The 13,386-nt window shown below is 48.5% G+C and overlaps 1 protein-coding gene across 1 annotated transcript in view; it reads right to left on the bottom strand.

The window, feature by feature from the left end:
* LOC116359581 (mucin-5AC-like) overlaps positions 1-3,702 on the bottom strand; it is a 48,878-nt gene extending 45,176 nt beyond the window's left edge. Inside the window, exon 1 of the mRNA XM_031812419.1 lies at positions 3,507-3,702. Within this exon, the coding sequence (XP_031668279.1) occupies positions 3,507-3,509 (3 nt within the window). The 5' untranslated portion in view covers positions 3,510-3,702. The remainder of the gene's footprint in view (positions 1-3,506) is intronic.
* Positions 3,703-13,386: the final 9,684 nt, after the last annotated feature.

The following is a 13,386-nucleotide window of genomic DNA, read 5'->3' as shown; positions in this document are numbered from 1 at the left end:
GTAGTATTAGGAAGTATTAGTTTGTAGGTAGTATTAGTTTGTAGGTAGTATTAGGAAGTATTAGTTTGTAGGAAGTATTAGTTTGTAGGTAGTATTAGTTTGTAGGTAGTATTAGTTTGTAGGTCGTATTAGGAAGTATTATTTTGTAGGAAGTATTAGGTAGTATTAGTTTGTAGGTCGTATTAGGTAGTATTAGTTTGTAGGTCGTATTAGGTAGTATTAGTTTGTAGGTCGTATTAGTTTGTAGGAAGTATTAGTTTGTAGGAAGTATTAGTTTGTAGGTAGTATTAGGTAGTATTAGTTTGTAGGAAGTATTCGTTTGTAGACCAAACCGTTTGGACGCTACAGACTTTTTCATGAGAAACCCATTTTTTTTATGACGTCTCATAGTCTGACACATATATTTCACTCAGGATTACACAGATCCACAATTCTGATAAACTCCCATATCTACTGGGTGAAATATCACAGCAGCAAGATGTGTGACCTGTTGCCACAAGAAAAGGGCAACCAGTGAAGAACAAAATACAACCCATATTTATGCTTATTTATTCTCCCTTGTGTACTTTAACTATTTGCACATCGTTACAACACTGTATATATATATATATATATATATATATAATATGACATTTATAATGTCTTTATTCTTTTGGAACTTTTGTGAGTGTAATGTTTACTGTTAATTTCTTATTGTTTATTTCACTTAAAACGCAAACATATGTTTCCCATGTCAATAAAGCCCCTTAAAATGAATTGAGAGGAACAGACCAGAGAGAGGGAGGTTGGGGGAGAGAGAGAGAGACCAGAGACCAGAGAGAGAGACCAGAGACCAGAGAGACCAGAGACCAGAGACCAGAGAGACCAGAGACCAGAGAGACCAGAGACCAGAGAGAGAGACCAGAGACCAGAGAGACCAGAGACCAGAGAGAGAGACCAGAGAGAGAGACCAGAGAGAGAGACCAGAGAGAGGAAGGTTGGGGGAGAGAGAGACCAGAGACCAGAGAGAGAGACCAGAGAGAGACCAGAGACCAGAGAGAGAGACCAGAGACCAGAGAGACCAGAGGCCAGAGAGAGAGACCAGAGAGAGAGACCAGAGAGAGGAAGGTTGGGGGAGAGAGAGACCAGAGACCAGAGAGAGAGACCAGAGAGAGACCCCAGCAGACCCCAATAGCGGGGATATGTATAGAACACAGAGTATATCAAGGATATATATCAGAGAGAGACCAGAGACCAGAGAGAGACCAGAGACCAGAGACCAGAGAGAGAGACCAGAGAGAGAGACCCCAGCAGACCCCAATAGCGGGGATATGTATAGAACACAGAGTATATTAAGGATATATCAGAGAGAGACCAGAGAGAGAGACCAGAGACCAGAGAGAGAGACCAGAGAGAGAGACCAGAGAGAGACCCCAGCAGACCCCAATAGCGGGGATATGTATAGAACACAGAGTATATCAAGGATATATCAGAGAGAGACCAGAGAGAGAGACCCCAACAGACCCCAATAGCGGGGATATGTATAGAACACAGAGTATATCAAGGGGCCACAGTCCACTGGATAATTCAATGAATTCTTGTGGAAAGAGTTCTACCTGATTTTACTTGGAACCAAAAGGGGTTCTCCTATTGGGGACAGCTGAAGAACCCTTTGGAACCCATTTTTATAAGAGTTGAGATAGCAGATCAACCATCTCTCTCTTCCCTCCCTCCTCCACTGTCCTGCTAACCCTCAGCCATCTCTCTCTCTCTTCCCTCCCTCCTCCACTGTCCTGCCCCCTAACCCTCAGCCATCTCTCTCTTCCCTCCCTCCTCCACTGTCCTGCTAACCCTCAGCCATCTCTCTCTTCCCTCCCTCCTCCACTGTCCTGCTAACCCTCAGCCATCTCTCTCTCTTCCCTCCCTCCTCCACTGTCCTGCCCCCTAACCCTCAGCCATCTCTCTCTCTTCCCTCCCTCCTCCACTGTCCTGCCCCGTAACCCTCAGCCATCTCTCTCTCTTCCCTCCCCTCTCCATGTGCCTGTGAAACGAGGAAATTACAATTCTTGACGCCAGCATTCCCCTATCTCTCTCCCTTTCTCTCTCTCCGCAGGGCTGACCTTCCTCGGATGTTTGAGGTAAACACACACACACCCTGGTTAAGCCCGTCTCTCCTTCAAAAAGAGCCCTTCAGTCCCCCAGTGAGCACAGTAAGGTCCATACTACGGTTAACTCAGAGAGGAGGGGGATCAGTACTGAGGAGACTGTCTGCCCCAAACTGTCTGCCCCAAACCGTCTGCCCCAAACCGTCTGCCCCAAACCATCTGCCCCAAGGCCAACAGCACAGCCAGTCAACCCCACAGAGAGGCACGCATCTGCAGCAGGCAGCGCTTAAACAGACATTCACGTGGACACAAACACGCTCACAGCACACACAGCAAGGAAACACACACACACACCTCAGGACACACACACCTCAGGACACACAGCAAGGAAACACACACACACACCTCAGGACACACAGCAAGGAAACACACACACACACACCTCAGGACACACAGCAAGGAAACACACACACACACACACCTCAGGACACACAGCAAGGAAACACACACACACACCTCAGGACACAGAGCAAGGAAACACACACACACACCTCAGGACACACAGCAAGGAAACACACACACACACACCTCAGGACACACACACACACCTCAGGACACACACACACACACACACCTCAGGACACACACACACACCTCAGGACACACACACACCTCAGGACACACACCTCAGGACACACACACACACCTCAGGACACACACACCTCAAGCCCTTGAGGAACATCCACCTTTGTGACAACACCTATTCAACCTTAAAGTCAACACTGTATTCAGACTGAATTTCCCCCACAGGCTCTTCAACAATCCTCTCTCTCTCCTCTCCCCAGTAGGATGATCTAACATTATCTGTCCTGTCCCACCCTGTCCCGTCCTGTCATGTCCTACGCTGTCCCACCCTGTCCCGTCCTACCCTGTCCTGTCCCACCCTGTCCCGTCCTACCCTGTCCTGTCCTACCCTGTCCCACCCTGTCCTGTCCTACCCTGTCCTACCCTGTCCCACCCTGTCCCGTCCTACCCTGTCCCACCCTGTCCCGTCCTACCCTGTCCTGTCCTACCCTGTCCCACACTGTCCTACCCTGTCCTGTCCCACCCTGTCCTGTCCTACCCTGTCCCGTACCGGTAAGGTAAAGCCATCACACAGCAACACCTCCTCAGACAAAATTCCATGCAGCTCAATGTGTGTGTTCAGTGTGTGTGTTCTGTGAGTGTGTGTTCAGTGTGTGTGTGTGTGTGTGTTCTGTGTGTGTGTGTGTTCTGTGAGTGTGTGTTCTGTGTGTGTGTGTGTTCTGTGTTCTGTGTTCAGTGTGAGTGTGTGTTCAGTGTCTGTGTGTGTGTGTGTGTTCAGTGTGTGTGTGTGTGTGTGTTCTGTGTGTGTGTGTGTTCAGTGTGTGTGTGTCCACTCACCATAGTGTATGCAGTATGGCCTCTGTAGTAGTGTATCCTGGGATCATTGTCCTCAGTATTCCTCAGTGAGTCTCTCTGCTGGTCGACCTCCTTCCAAACCGTACGACTGCAACGACCAACTACTGCTTTCACACACTGCAGCGACGAGCACACGCTACGGCCCGCCCACACCAGGCCCGCCCACACGCTACGGCCCGCCCACACCAGTCCCGCCCCCTCAGACCCAGGTCCGCCTCTCTGCCTGTCAGACAGTTTGTTGTGTATGGCCCGGTGCCCCGGGTGGGAGGAGTTTGCTCCATTTCACACCATTGAAATTTCTACCCAGTCGGGGAACTGGGCCACTCTATTCTAACGTAGGGTACTCCCCTGGAACTGGGCCACTCTATACTAACGTAGGGTACTCCCCTGGAACTGGACTACTCTATTCTAACGTAGGGTACTCCCCTGGAACTGGGCCACTCTATACTAACGTAGGGTACTCGACCTGGACCACTCTATTCTAACGTAGGGTACTCCCCTGGACCACTCTATTCTAACGTAGGGTACTCCCCTGGAACTGGGCCACTCTATACTAACGTAGGGTACTCGACCTGGACCACTCTATTCTAACGTAGGGTACTCCCCTGGACCACTCTATTCTAACGTAGGGTACTCCCCTGGACCACTCTATTCTAACGTAGGGTACTTCCCTGGACCACTCTATTCTAACGTAGGGTACTCCCCTGGAACTGGACCATTCTATTCTAACGTAGGGTACTCCCCTGGAACTGGACCATTCTATTCTAACGTAGGGTACTCCCCTGGAACTGGGCCACTCTATACTAACGTAGGGTACTCCCCTGGAACTGGGCCACTCTATTCTAACGTAGGGTACTCCCCTGGAACTGGGCCACTCTATTCTAACGTAGGGTACTCCCCTGGAACTGGGCCACTCTATTCTAACGTAGGATACTCCCCTGGAACTGGGCCACTCTATTCTAACGTAGGGTACTCCCCTGGACCACTCTATTCTAACGTAGGGTACTCCCCTGGACCACTCTATTCTAACGTAGGGTACTCCCCTGGAACTGGGCCACTCTATTCTAACGTAGGGTACTCCCCTGGAACTGGGCCACTCTATTCTAACGTAGGGTACTCCCCTGGACCTGGGCCACTCTATTCTAACGTAGGGTACTCCCCTGGACCACTCTATTCTAACGTAGGGTACTCCCCTGGACCACTCTATTCTAACGTAGGGTACTCCCCTGGAACTGGGCCACTCTATTCTAACGTAGGGTACTCCCCTGGAACTGGGCCACTCTATTCTAACGTAGGGTACTCCACTGGAACTGGGCCACTCTATACTAACGTAGGATACTCCCCTGGAACTGGGCCACTCTATTCTAACGTAGGGTACTCCCCTGGAACTGGGCCACTCTATACTAATGTAGGGTACTCCCCTGGACCACTCTATTCTAACGTAGGGTACTCCCCTGGAACTGGGCCACTCTATTCTAACGTAGGGTACTCCCCTGGAACTGGGCCACTCTATTCTAACGTAGGGTACTCCCCTGGAACTGGGCCACTCTATTCTAACGTAGGGTACTTCCCTGGAACTGGGCCACTCTATACTAACGTAGGGTACTTCCCTGGAACTGGGCCACTCTATACTAACGTAGGGTACTCCCCTGGAACTGGGCCACTCTATTCTAACGTAGGGTACTCCCCTGGAACTGGGCCACTCTATTCTAACGTAGGGTACTCCCCTGGAACTGGGCCACTCTATTCTAACGTAGGGTACTTCCCTGGAACTGGGCCACTCTATACTAACGTAGGGTACTTCCCTGGAACTGGGCCACTCTATACTAACGTAGGGTACTCCCCTGGAACTGGGCCACTCTATACTAACGTAGGGTACTTCCCTGATCCAGCTAAGAATGCGCTCTCTCTCTCTCTCTCTCTCTCTACAGTATATAGCTTCCACATTGACTCTGTACCGTAACATCCTGTATATAGTCTCCACATTGACTCTGTACCGTAACACCCTGTATATAGCCTCCACATTGACTCTGTACCAGTACCTCCTGTATATAGCCTCCACATTGACTCTGTACCGTAACACCCTGTATATAGCCTCCACATTGACTCTGTACCGTAATACCCTGTATATAGTCTCCACATTGACTCTGTACCGTAATACCCTGTATATAGCCTCCACATTGACTCTGTACCGGTACCCCCTGTATATAACCTCCACATCAACTCTGTACCGGTACCCCCTGTATATAGCTTCCACATTGACTCTGTACCGTAATACCCTGTATATAGTCTCCACATTGACTCTGTACCGGTACCCCTGTATATAGCCTCCACATTGACTCTGTACCAGTACCCCCTGTATATAGCCTCCACATTGACTCTGTACCGTAATACCCTGTATATAGCCTCCACATTGACTCTGTACCAGTACCCCCTGTATATAGCCTCCACATTGACTCTGTACCGGTACCCCTGTATATAGCCTCCACATTGACTCTGTACCAGTACCCCCTGTATATAGCCTCCACATTGACTCTGTACCGGTACCCCCTGTATATAGCCTCCACATTGACTCTGTACCGGTACCCCCTGTATATAGCCTCCACATTGACTCTGTACCGGTACCCCCTGTATATAGTCTCCACATTGACTCTGTACCGGTACCCCCTGTATATAGCCTCCACATTGACTCTGTACCGGTACCCCCTGTATATAGCCTCCACATTGACTCTGTACCGTAACACCCTGTATATAGCCTCCACATTGACTCTCTACCGTAACACCCTGTATATAGCCTCCACATTGACTCTGTACCGTAACACCCTGTATATAGCCTCCACATTGACTCTGTACCGGCATTTCACTGTAAGGTCTACTACACCTGTTGTATTCAGCATTTTACTGTGAGGTCTACTACACCTGTTGTATTCAGCATTTCACTGTAAGGTCTACTACACCTGTTGTATTCAGCATTTCACTGTGAGGTCTACTATACCTGTTGTATTCAGCATTTCACTGTGAGGTCTACTACACCTGTTGTATTCAGCATTTCACTGTAAGGTCTACTACACCTGTTGTATTCAGCATTTCACTGTAAGGTATACTACACCTGTTGTATTCAGCATTTCACTGTGAGGTCTACTATACCTGTTGTATTCAGCATTTCACTGTAAGGTCTACTACACCTGTTGTATTCAGCATTTCACTGTGAGGTCTACTACACCTGTTGTATTCAGCATTTCACTGTGAGGTCTACTACACCTGTTGTATTCAGCATTTCACTGTGAGGTCTATTACACCTGTTGTATTCATCATTTCACTGTAAGGTCTACTACACCTGTTGTATTCAGCATTTCACTGTGAGGTCTACTACACCTGTTGTATTCAGCATTTCACTGTAAGGTCTACTACACCTGTTGTATTCAGCATTTCACTGTAAGGTCTACTACACCTGTTGTATTCAGCATTTCACTGGCAGGTCTACTACACCTGTTGTATTCAGCATTTCACTGTGAGGTCTATTACACCTGTTGTATTCATCATTTCACTGTAAGGTCTACTACACCTGTTGCATTCAGCATTTCACTGTGAGGTCTACTACACCTGTTGTATTCAGCATTTCACTGTAAGGTCTACTACACCTGTTGTATTCAGCATTTCACTGGCAGGTCTACTACACCTGTTGTATTCAGCATTTCACTGTAAGGTCTACTACACCTGTTGTATTCAGCATTTCACTGTAAGGTCTACTACACCTGTTGTATTCAGCATTTCACTGTGAGGTCTACTACACCTGTTGTATTCAGCATTTCACTGTAAGGTCTACTACACCTGTTGTATTCAGCATTTCACTGTGAGGTCTACTACACCTGTTGTATTCAGCATTTCACTGTAAGGTCTACTACACCTGTTGTATTCAGCATTTCACTGGCAGGTCTACTACACCTGTTGTATTCAGCATTTCACTGTGAGGTCTACTACACCTGTTGTATTCAGCATTTCACTGTGAGGTCTACTACACCTGTTGTATTCAGCATTTCACTGTGAGGTCTACTACACCTGTTGTATTCAGCATTTCACTGTAAGGTCTACTACACCTGTTGTATTCAGCATTTCACTGTTAGGTCTACTACACCTGTTGTATTCAGCATTTCACTGTGAGGTCTACTACACCTGTTGTATTCATGTGACAAATACAATTTGATTTGTACATTGACAAGACGGAGAAACCAGACATGCGCTCCAAACAAAAGACAATGAAGAAATGCACATTAAAACTGGTAAATCTCATTACATTTGGAACAAACCTCTAGTTGGTTATAGAGCAGGTTAAACCTCAGGGAGGGAGGCTTCTAGAAACACAACTGCCAGCTACGCCTGTAATAACACACAACAGAAACCAGGCTACCTTAACCACACAGTGTAGAGTACTGGGGAAACCAGGCTACCTTAACCACACAGTATAGAGTACTGGGGAAACCAGGCTACCTTAACCACACAGTGTAGAGTACTGGGGAAACCAGGCTACCTTAACCACACAGTATAGAGTACTGGGGAAACCAGGCTACCTTAACCACACAGTATAGAGTACTGGGGAAACCAGGCTACCTTAACCACACAGTATAGAGTACTGGGGAAACCAGGCTACCTTAACCACACAGTATAGAGTACTGGGGAAACCAGGCTACCTTAACCACACAGTATAGAGTAATGATCACTGTTGTGATCATCCTGTCTGGGTTGGTGCCCCCCCCCTTGGGTTGTGCCGTGGCGGAGATCTTTGTGGGCTATACTCAGCCTTGTCTCAGGATGGTAAGTTGGTGGTTGAAGATATCCCTCTAGTGGTGTGGGGGCTGTGCTTTGGCAAAGTGGGTGGGGTTATATCCTTCCTGTTTGGCCCTGTCCGGGGGTGTCCTCGGATGGGGCCACAGTGTCTCCTGACCCCTCCTGTCTCAGCCTCCAGTATTTATGCTGCAGTAGTTTATGTGTCGGGGGGCTGGGGTCAGTTTGTTATATCTGGAGTACTTCTCCTGTCCTATTCGGTGTCCTGTGTGAATCTAAGTGTGCGTTCTCTAATTCTCTCCTTCTCTCTTTCTTTCTCTCTCTCGGAGGACCTGAGCCCTAGGACCATGCCCCAGGACTACCTGACATGATGACTCCTTGCTGTCCCCAGTCCACCTGGCCATGCTGCTGCTCCAGTTTCAACTTCCACCTGACTGTGCTGCTGCTCTAGTTTCAACTGTTCTGCCTTATTATTATTCGACCATGCTGGTTATTTATGAACATTTGAACATCTTGGCCATGTTCTGTTATAATCTCCACCCGGCACAGCCAGAAGAGGACTGGCCACCCCACATAGCCTGGTTCCTCTCTAGGTTTCTTCCTAGGTATTGGCCTTTCTAGGGAGTTTTTCCTAGCCACCGTGCTTCTACACCTGCATTGCTTGCTGTTTGGGGTTTTAGGCTGGGTTTCTGTACAGCACTTTGAGATATCAGCTGATGTACGAAGGGCTATATAAATAAATTTGATTTGATTTGATTTGATTTGGGGAAACCAGGCTACCTTAACCACACAGTATAGAGTACTGGGGAAACCAGGCTACCTTAACCACACAGTATAGAGTACTGGGGAAACCAGGCTACCTTAACCACACAGTATAGAGTACTGGGGAAACCAGGCTACCTTAACCACACAGTATAGAGTACTGGGGAAACCAGGCTACCTTAACCACACAGTATAGAGTACTGGGGAAACCAGGCTACCTTAACCACACAGTATAGAGTACTGGGGAAACCAGGCTACCTAAACCACACAGTATAGAATACTGGGGAAGCCAGGCTACCTTAACCACACAGTATAGAGTACTGGGGAAACCAGGCTACCTTAACCACACAGTATAGAGTACTGGGGAAACCAGGCTACCTAAACCACACAGTATAGAATACTGGGGAAGCCAGGCTACCTTAACCACACAGTATAGAGTACTGGGGAAACCAGGCTACCTTAACCACACAGTATAGAGTACTGGGGAAACCAGGCTACCTAAACCACACAGTATAGAATACTGGGGAAACCAGGCTACCTTAACCACACAGTATAGAGTACTGGGGAAACCAGGCTACCTTAACCACACAGTATAGAGTACTGGGGAAACCAGGCTACCTTAACCACACAGTATAGAGTACTGGGGAAACCAGGCTACCTAAACCACACAGTATAGAATACTGGGGAAACCAGGCTACCTTAACCACACAGTATAGAGTACTGGGGAAACCAGGCTACCTTAACCACACAGTATAGAGTACTGGGGAAACCAGGCTACCTTAACCACACAGTATAGAGTACTGGGGAAACCAGGCTACCTAAACCACACAGTATAGAATACTGGGGAAACCAGGCTACCTTAACCACACAGTATAGAGTACTGGGGAAACCAGGCTACCTTAACCACACAGTATAGAGTACTGGGGAAACCAGGCTACCTTAACCACACAGTATAGAGTACTGGGGAAACCAGGCTACCTTAACCACACAGTATAGAGTACTGGGGAAACCAGGCTACCTTAAATTTAATGAAGAGGATATCAGAAACCAGGTGTTACCAGAAACCAGGGTTTGGGGAATGGTCCATCATTAAGGATGGAGGCCTGGTTTGGGGAATGGTCCATCATTAAGGATGGAGGCCTGGTTTGGGGAATGGTCCATCATTAAGGATGGAGGCCTGGTTTGGGGAATGGTCCCTCATTAAGGAGACAGGCCTGGTTTGGGGAATGGTCCCTCATTAAGGATGGAGGCCTGGTTTGGGGAATGGTCCATCATTAAGGATGGAGGCCTGGTTTGGGGAATGGTCCATCATTAAGGAGACATGCCTGGTTTGGGGAATGGTCCATCATTAAGGATGGAGGCCTGGTTTGGGGAATGATCCATCCTTAAGGACACAGACCTGGTTTGGGGAATGGTCCACCCCTCCACTCCGTCTCAGATGGATGGACGTGTCACATGTCACTTGGAACTGTTCTCTCAGAGATAATATATCTGAGAACAAGAAAACCTTCAGCTGATTAGAGCTGGAGGGGACAACCCAAATATTAGAGCAGCTTAAACCTCTGGGAGACAGAGAGAGAGATTTAGGTGCTAGTTCTCTGCCTCAGATAATCAGCTTGGTGGATAATCAGTAAGTGTCTGAGGGACTTAAAAAGCTCTGAGAGCTATGATCCCTGTGTGACTGGGAGGACTAGGTACCGCATGGTGCTATGACACAATCTGCTCCCCATCACAGAGTGATGCTGAGTAGGTTATTCTAGATTAGGAGTCTGCCCTCCTGGAGTCAGGAACCTGGTATGCTGGCTATGCAGAGTAACACTGAGTAGGTTATTCTAGATTAGGAGTCTGCCCTCCTGGAGTCAGGTACCAGGTATGCTGGCTATGCAGAGTAACACTGAGTAGGTTATTCTAGATTAGGAGTCTGCCCTCCTGGAGTCAGGTACCAGGTATGCTGGCTATGCAGAGTAACACTGAGTAGGTTATTCTAGATTTGGAGTCTCCCCTCCTGGAGTCAGTCAGTCAGTTATTCAGCCAGTCAGGCAGCCAGTTAGTTAGTCAGCCAGCCAGTCAGTCAGCCAGCCAACCAACCAGTCAGTCAGTCAGTCAGTCAGACCTGTCAGTTAGTCAGTCAGTCAGCCAGTCGGTGAGTCAGTCAAACAACCAGTCAGCCAGCCAGTCAGTTAGTCGGCCAGCCAGTCAGTAAATTAGCCAGTCAGTCAGTTAGTCGGCCAGCCAGTCAGTAAATTAGCCAGTCAGTCAGTTAGTCGGACAGCCAGTCAGTAAATTAGCCAGCCAGTCAGTTAGTCGGCCAGCCAGTCAGTAAATTAGCCAGTCAGTCAGTTAGTCAGCCAGCCAGTCAGTTAGTCAGCCAGCCAGCCAGTAAATTAGCCAGCCAGTCAGTTAGTCGGCCAGCCAGTCAGTAAATTAGCCAGTCAGTCAGTTAGTCGGCCAGCCAGTCAGTTAGTCAGCCAGCCAGCCAGTCAGTAAATTAGCCAGTCAGTCAGTTAGTCGGCCAGCCAGTCAGTTAGTCAGCCAGCCAGCCAGTCAGTAAATTAGCCAGAGTCAGTCAGCCAGCCAGCCAGCCAGCCAGTCAGCCAGCCAGCCAGTCAGTAAATTAGCCAGAGTCAGTCAGCCAGCCAGCCAGCCAGCCAGTCAGCCAGCCAGTCAGTAAATTAGCCAGAGTCAGCCAGCCAGCCAGTCAGCCAGCCAGTCAGTAAATTAGCCAGAGTCAGCCAGCCAGCCAGCCAGTCAGCCAGCCAGCCAGTCAGCCAGTCAGCCAGCCAGCCAGCCAGTCAGCCAGTCAGCCAGTCAGCCAGTCAGCCAGCCAGTCAGTCAGCCAGTCAGCCAGTCAGCCAGCCAGTCAGTCAGCCAGCCAGTCAGTCAGTCAGTCAGCCAGCCAGCCAGTCAGCCAGCCAGCCAGTCAGCCAGTCAGCAGGGCCAGCCAGCCAGTCAGCCAGCCAGTCAGCCAGTCAGCCAGTCAGCCAGTCAGCCAGCCAGTCAGCCAGCCAGCCAGCCAGTCAGCCAGTCAGCCAGCCAGTCAGCCAGTCAGCCAGTCAGCAGGGCCAGCCAGCCAGCCAGCCAGCCAGTCAGCCAGCCAGCCAGTCAGCCAGTCAGCCAGCCAGTCAGTCAGTCAGCCAGTCAGCCAGCCAGTCAGTCAGCCAGCCAGCCAGTCAGCCAGCCAGCCAGCCAGTCAGCCAGTCAGCCAGCCAGTCAGTCAGTCAGCCAGTCAGCAGGGCCAGCCAGCCAGTCAGCCAGCCAGTCAGCCAGCCAGTCAGCCAGCCAGCCAGCCAGTCAGCCAGCCAGCCAGCCAGCCAGTCAGCCAGCCAGCCAGCCAGTCAGCCAGTCAGCCAGCCAGCCAGCCAGCCAGCCAGTCAGCCAGTCAGTCAGTCAGTCAGCCAGCCAGCCAGCCAGTCAGTTTAACCACAGACATGTATATACAGAATATATATATATATATATATAAAACAGTGGAGGCTGGTGGAGAAGCTATAGGAGGACAGGCTCAGAAGAAGAAGCCTGGAAGGAGGAGAGATGACGAAATTATTCGGTTGACCGTTTTATGTGTGAATTAATTGTCGGAGTAGAGGACCTTGTGCAGTTCAGGTAAAATAACAACTCAATGTTTATATCCTAGGACAAATTAGCTAGCAACTGCAAGTTAGCTAGCAAAATAAGACAAATTAGCTAGCAAAAACAATTTGCGGACGATGGACGCGCGGTTTGGGCATGATGTCAGAAATCTCAGTGAAGAAGTGACTTGACTCCTACTCTGTAATAAGCTGAAACCTAGAGACAGACTGATCTAGAACTGGTACAGTAGGAAAGCTGTTGAATGCTATCTGGAATCCCGTGTCAGATTTGGCCAGTAGAAGAGTTATTTAGCCAGTAGAAGAGTTATTTAGCCAGCAGAATAGTTATTTAGCCAGTAGAAGAGTTATTTAGCCAGTGGAAGAGTTATTTAGCCAGTAGAAGAGTTATTTAACCAGTGGAAGAGTTATTTAGAATAGTTATTTAGCCAGTATAAGAGTTATTTAGAAGAGTTATTTAGCCAATAGAAGAGTTATTTAGCCAGTATAATAGTTATTTATCCAGTAGAAGAGTTATTTAGCCAGTAGAAGAGTTATTTAGCCAGTGGAAGAGTTATTTAGCCAGTGGAAGAGTTATTTAGCCAGTAGAATAGTTATTTAGCCAGTAGAAGAGTTATTTAGCCAGTAGAAGAGTTATTTAGAAGAGTTATTTAGCCAGTAGAAGAGTTATTTAGAAGAGTTATTTAACCAGTAGAAGAGTTATTTAGCCAGTAGAATATTTATTTAGCCAG

The sequence above is a fragment of the Oncorhynchus kisutch genome, unplaced genomic scaffold (assembly GCF_002021735.2).
Source record: "Oncorhynchus kisutch isolate 150728-3 unplaced genomic scaffold, Okis_V2 Okis03b-Okis08b_hom, whole genome shotgun sequence".
Lineage (NCBI taxonomy): Eukaryota > Metazoa > Chordata > Actinopteri > Salmoniformes > Salmonidae > Oncorhynchus > Oncorhynchus kisutch.
Note: the sequence above shows the minus strand (reverse complement) of the source record. Positions and strands in the feature narration are given on the sequence as shown.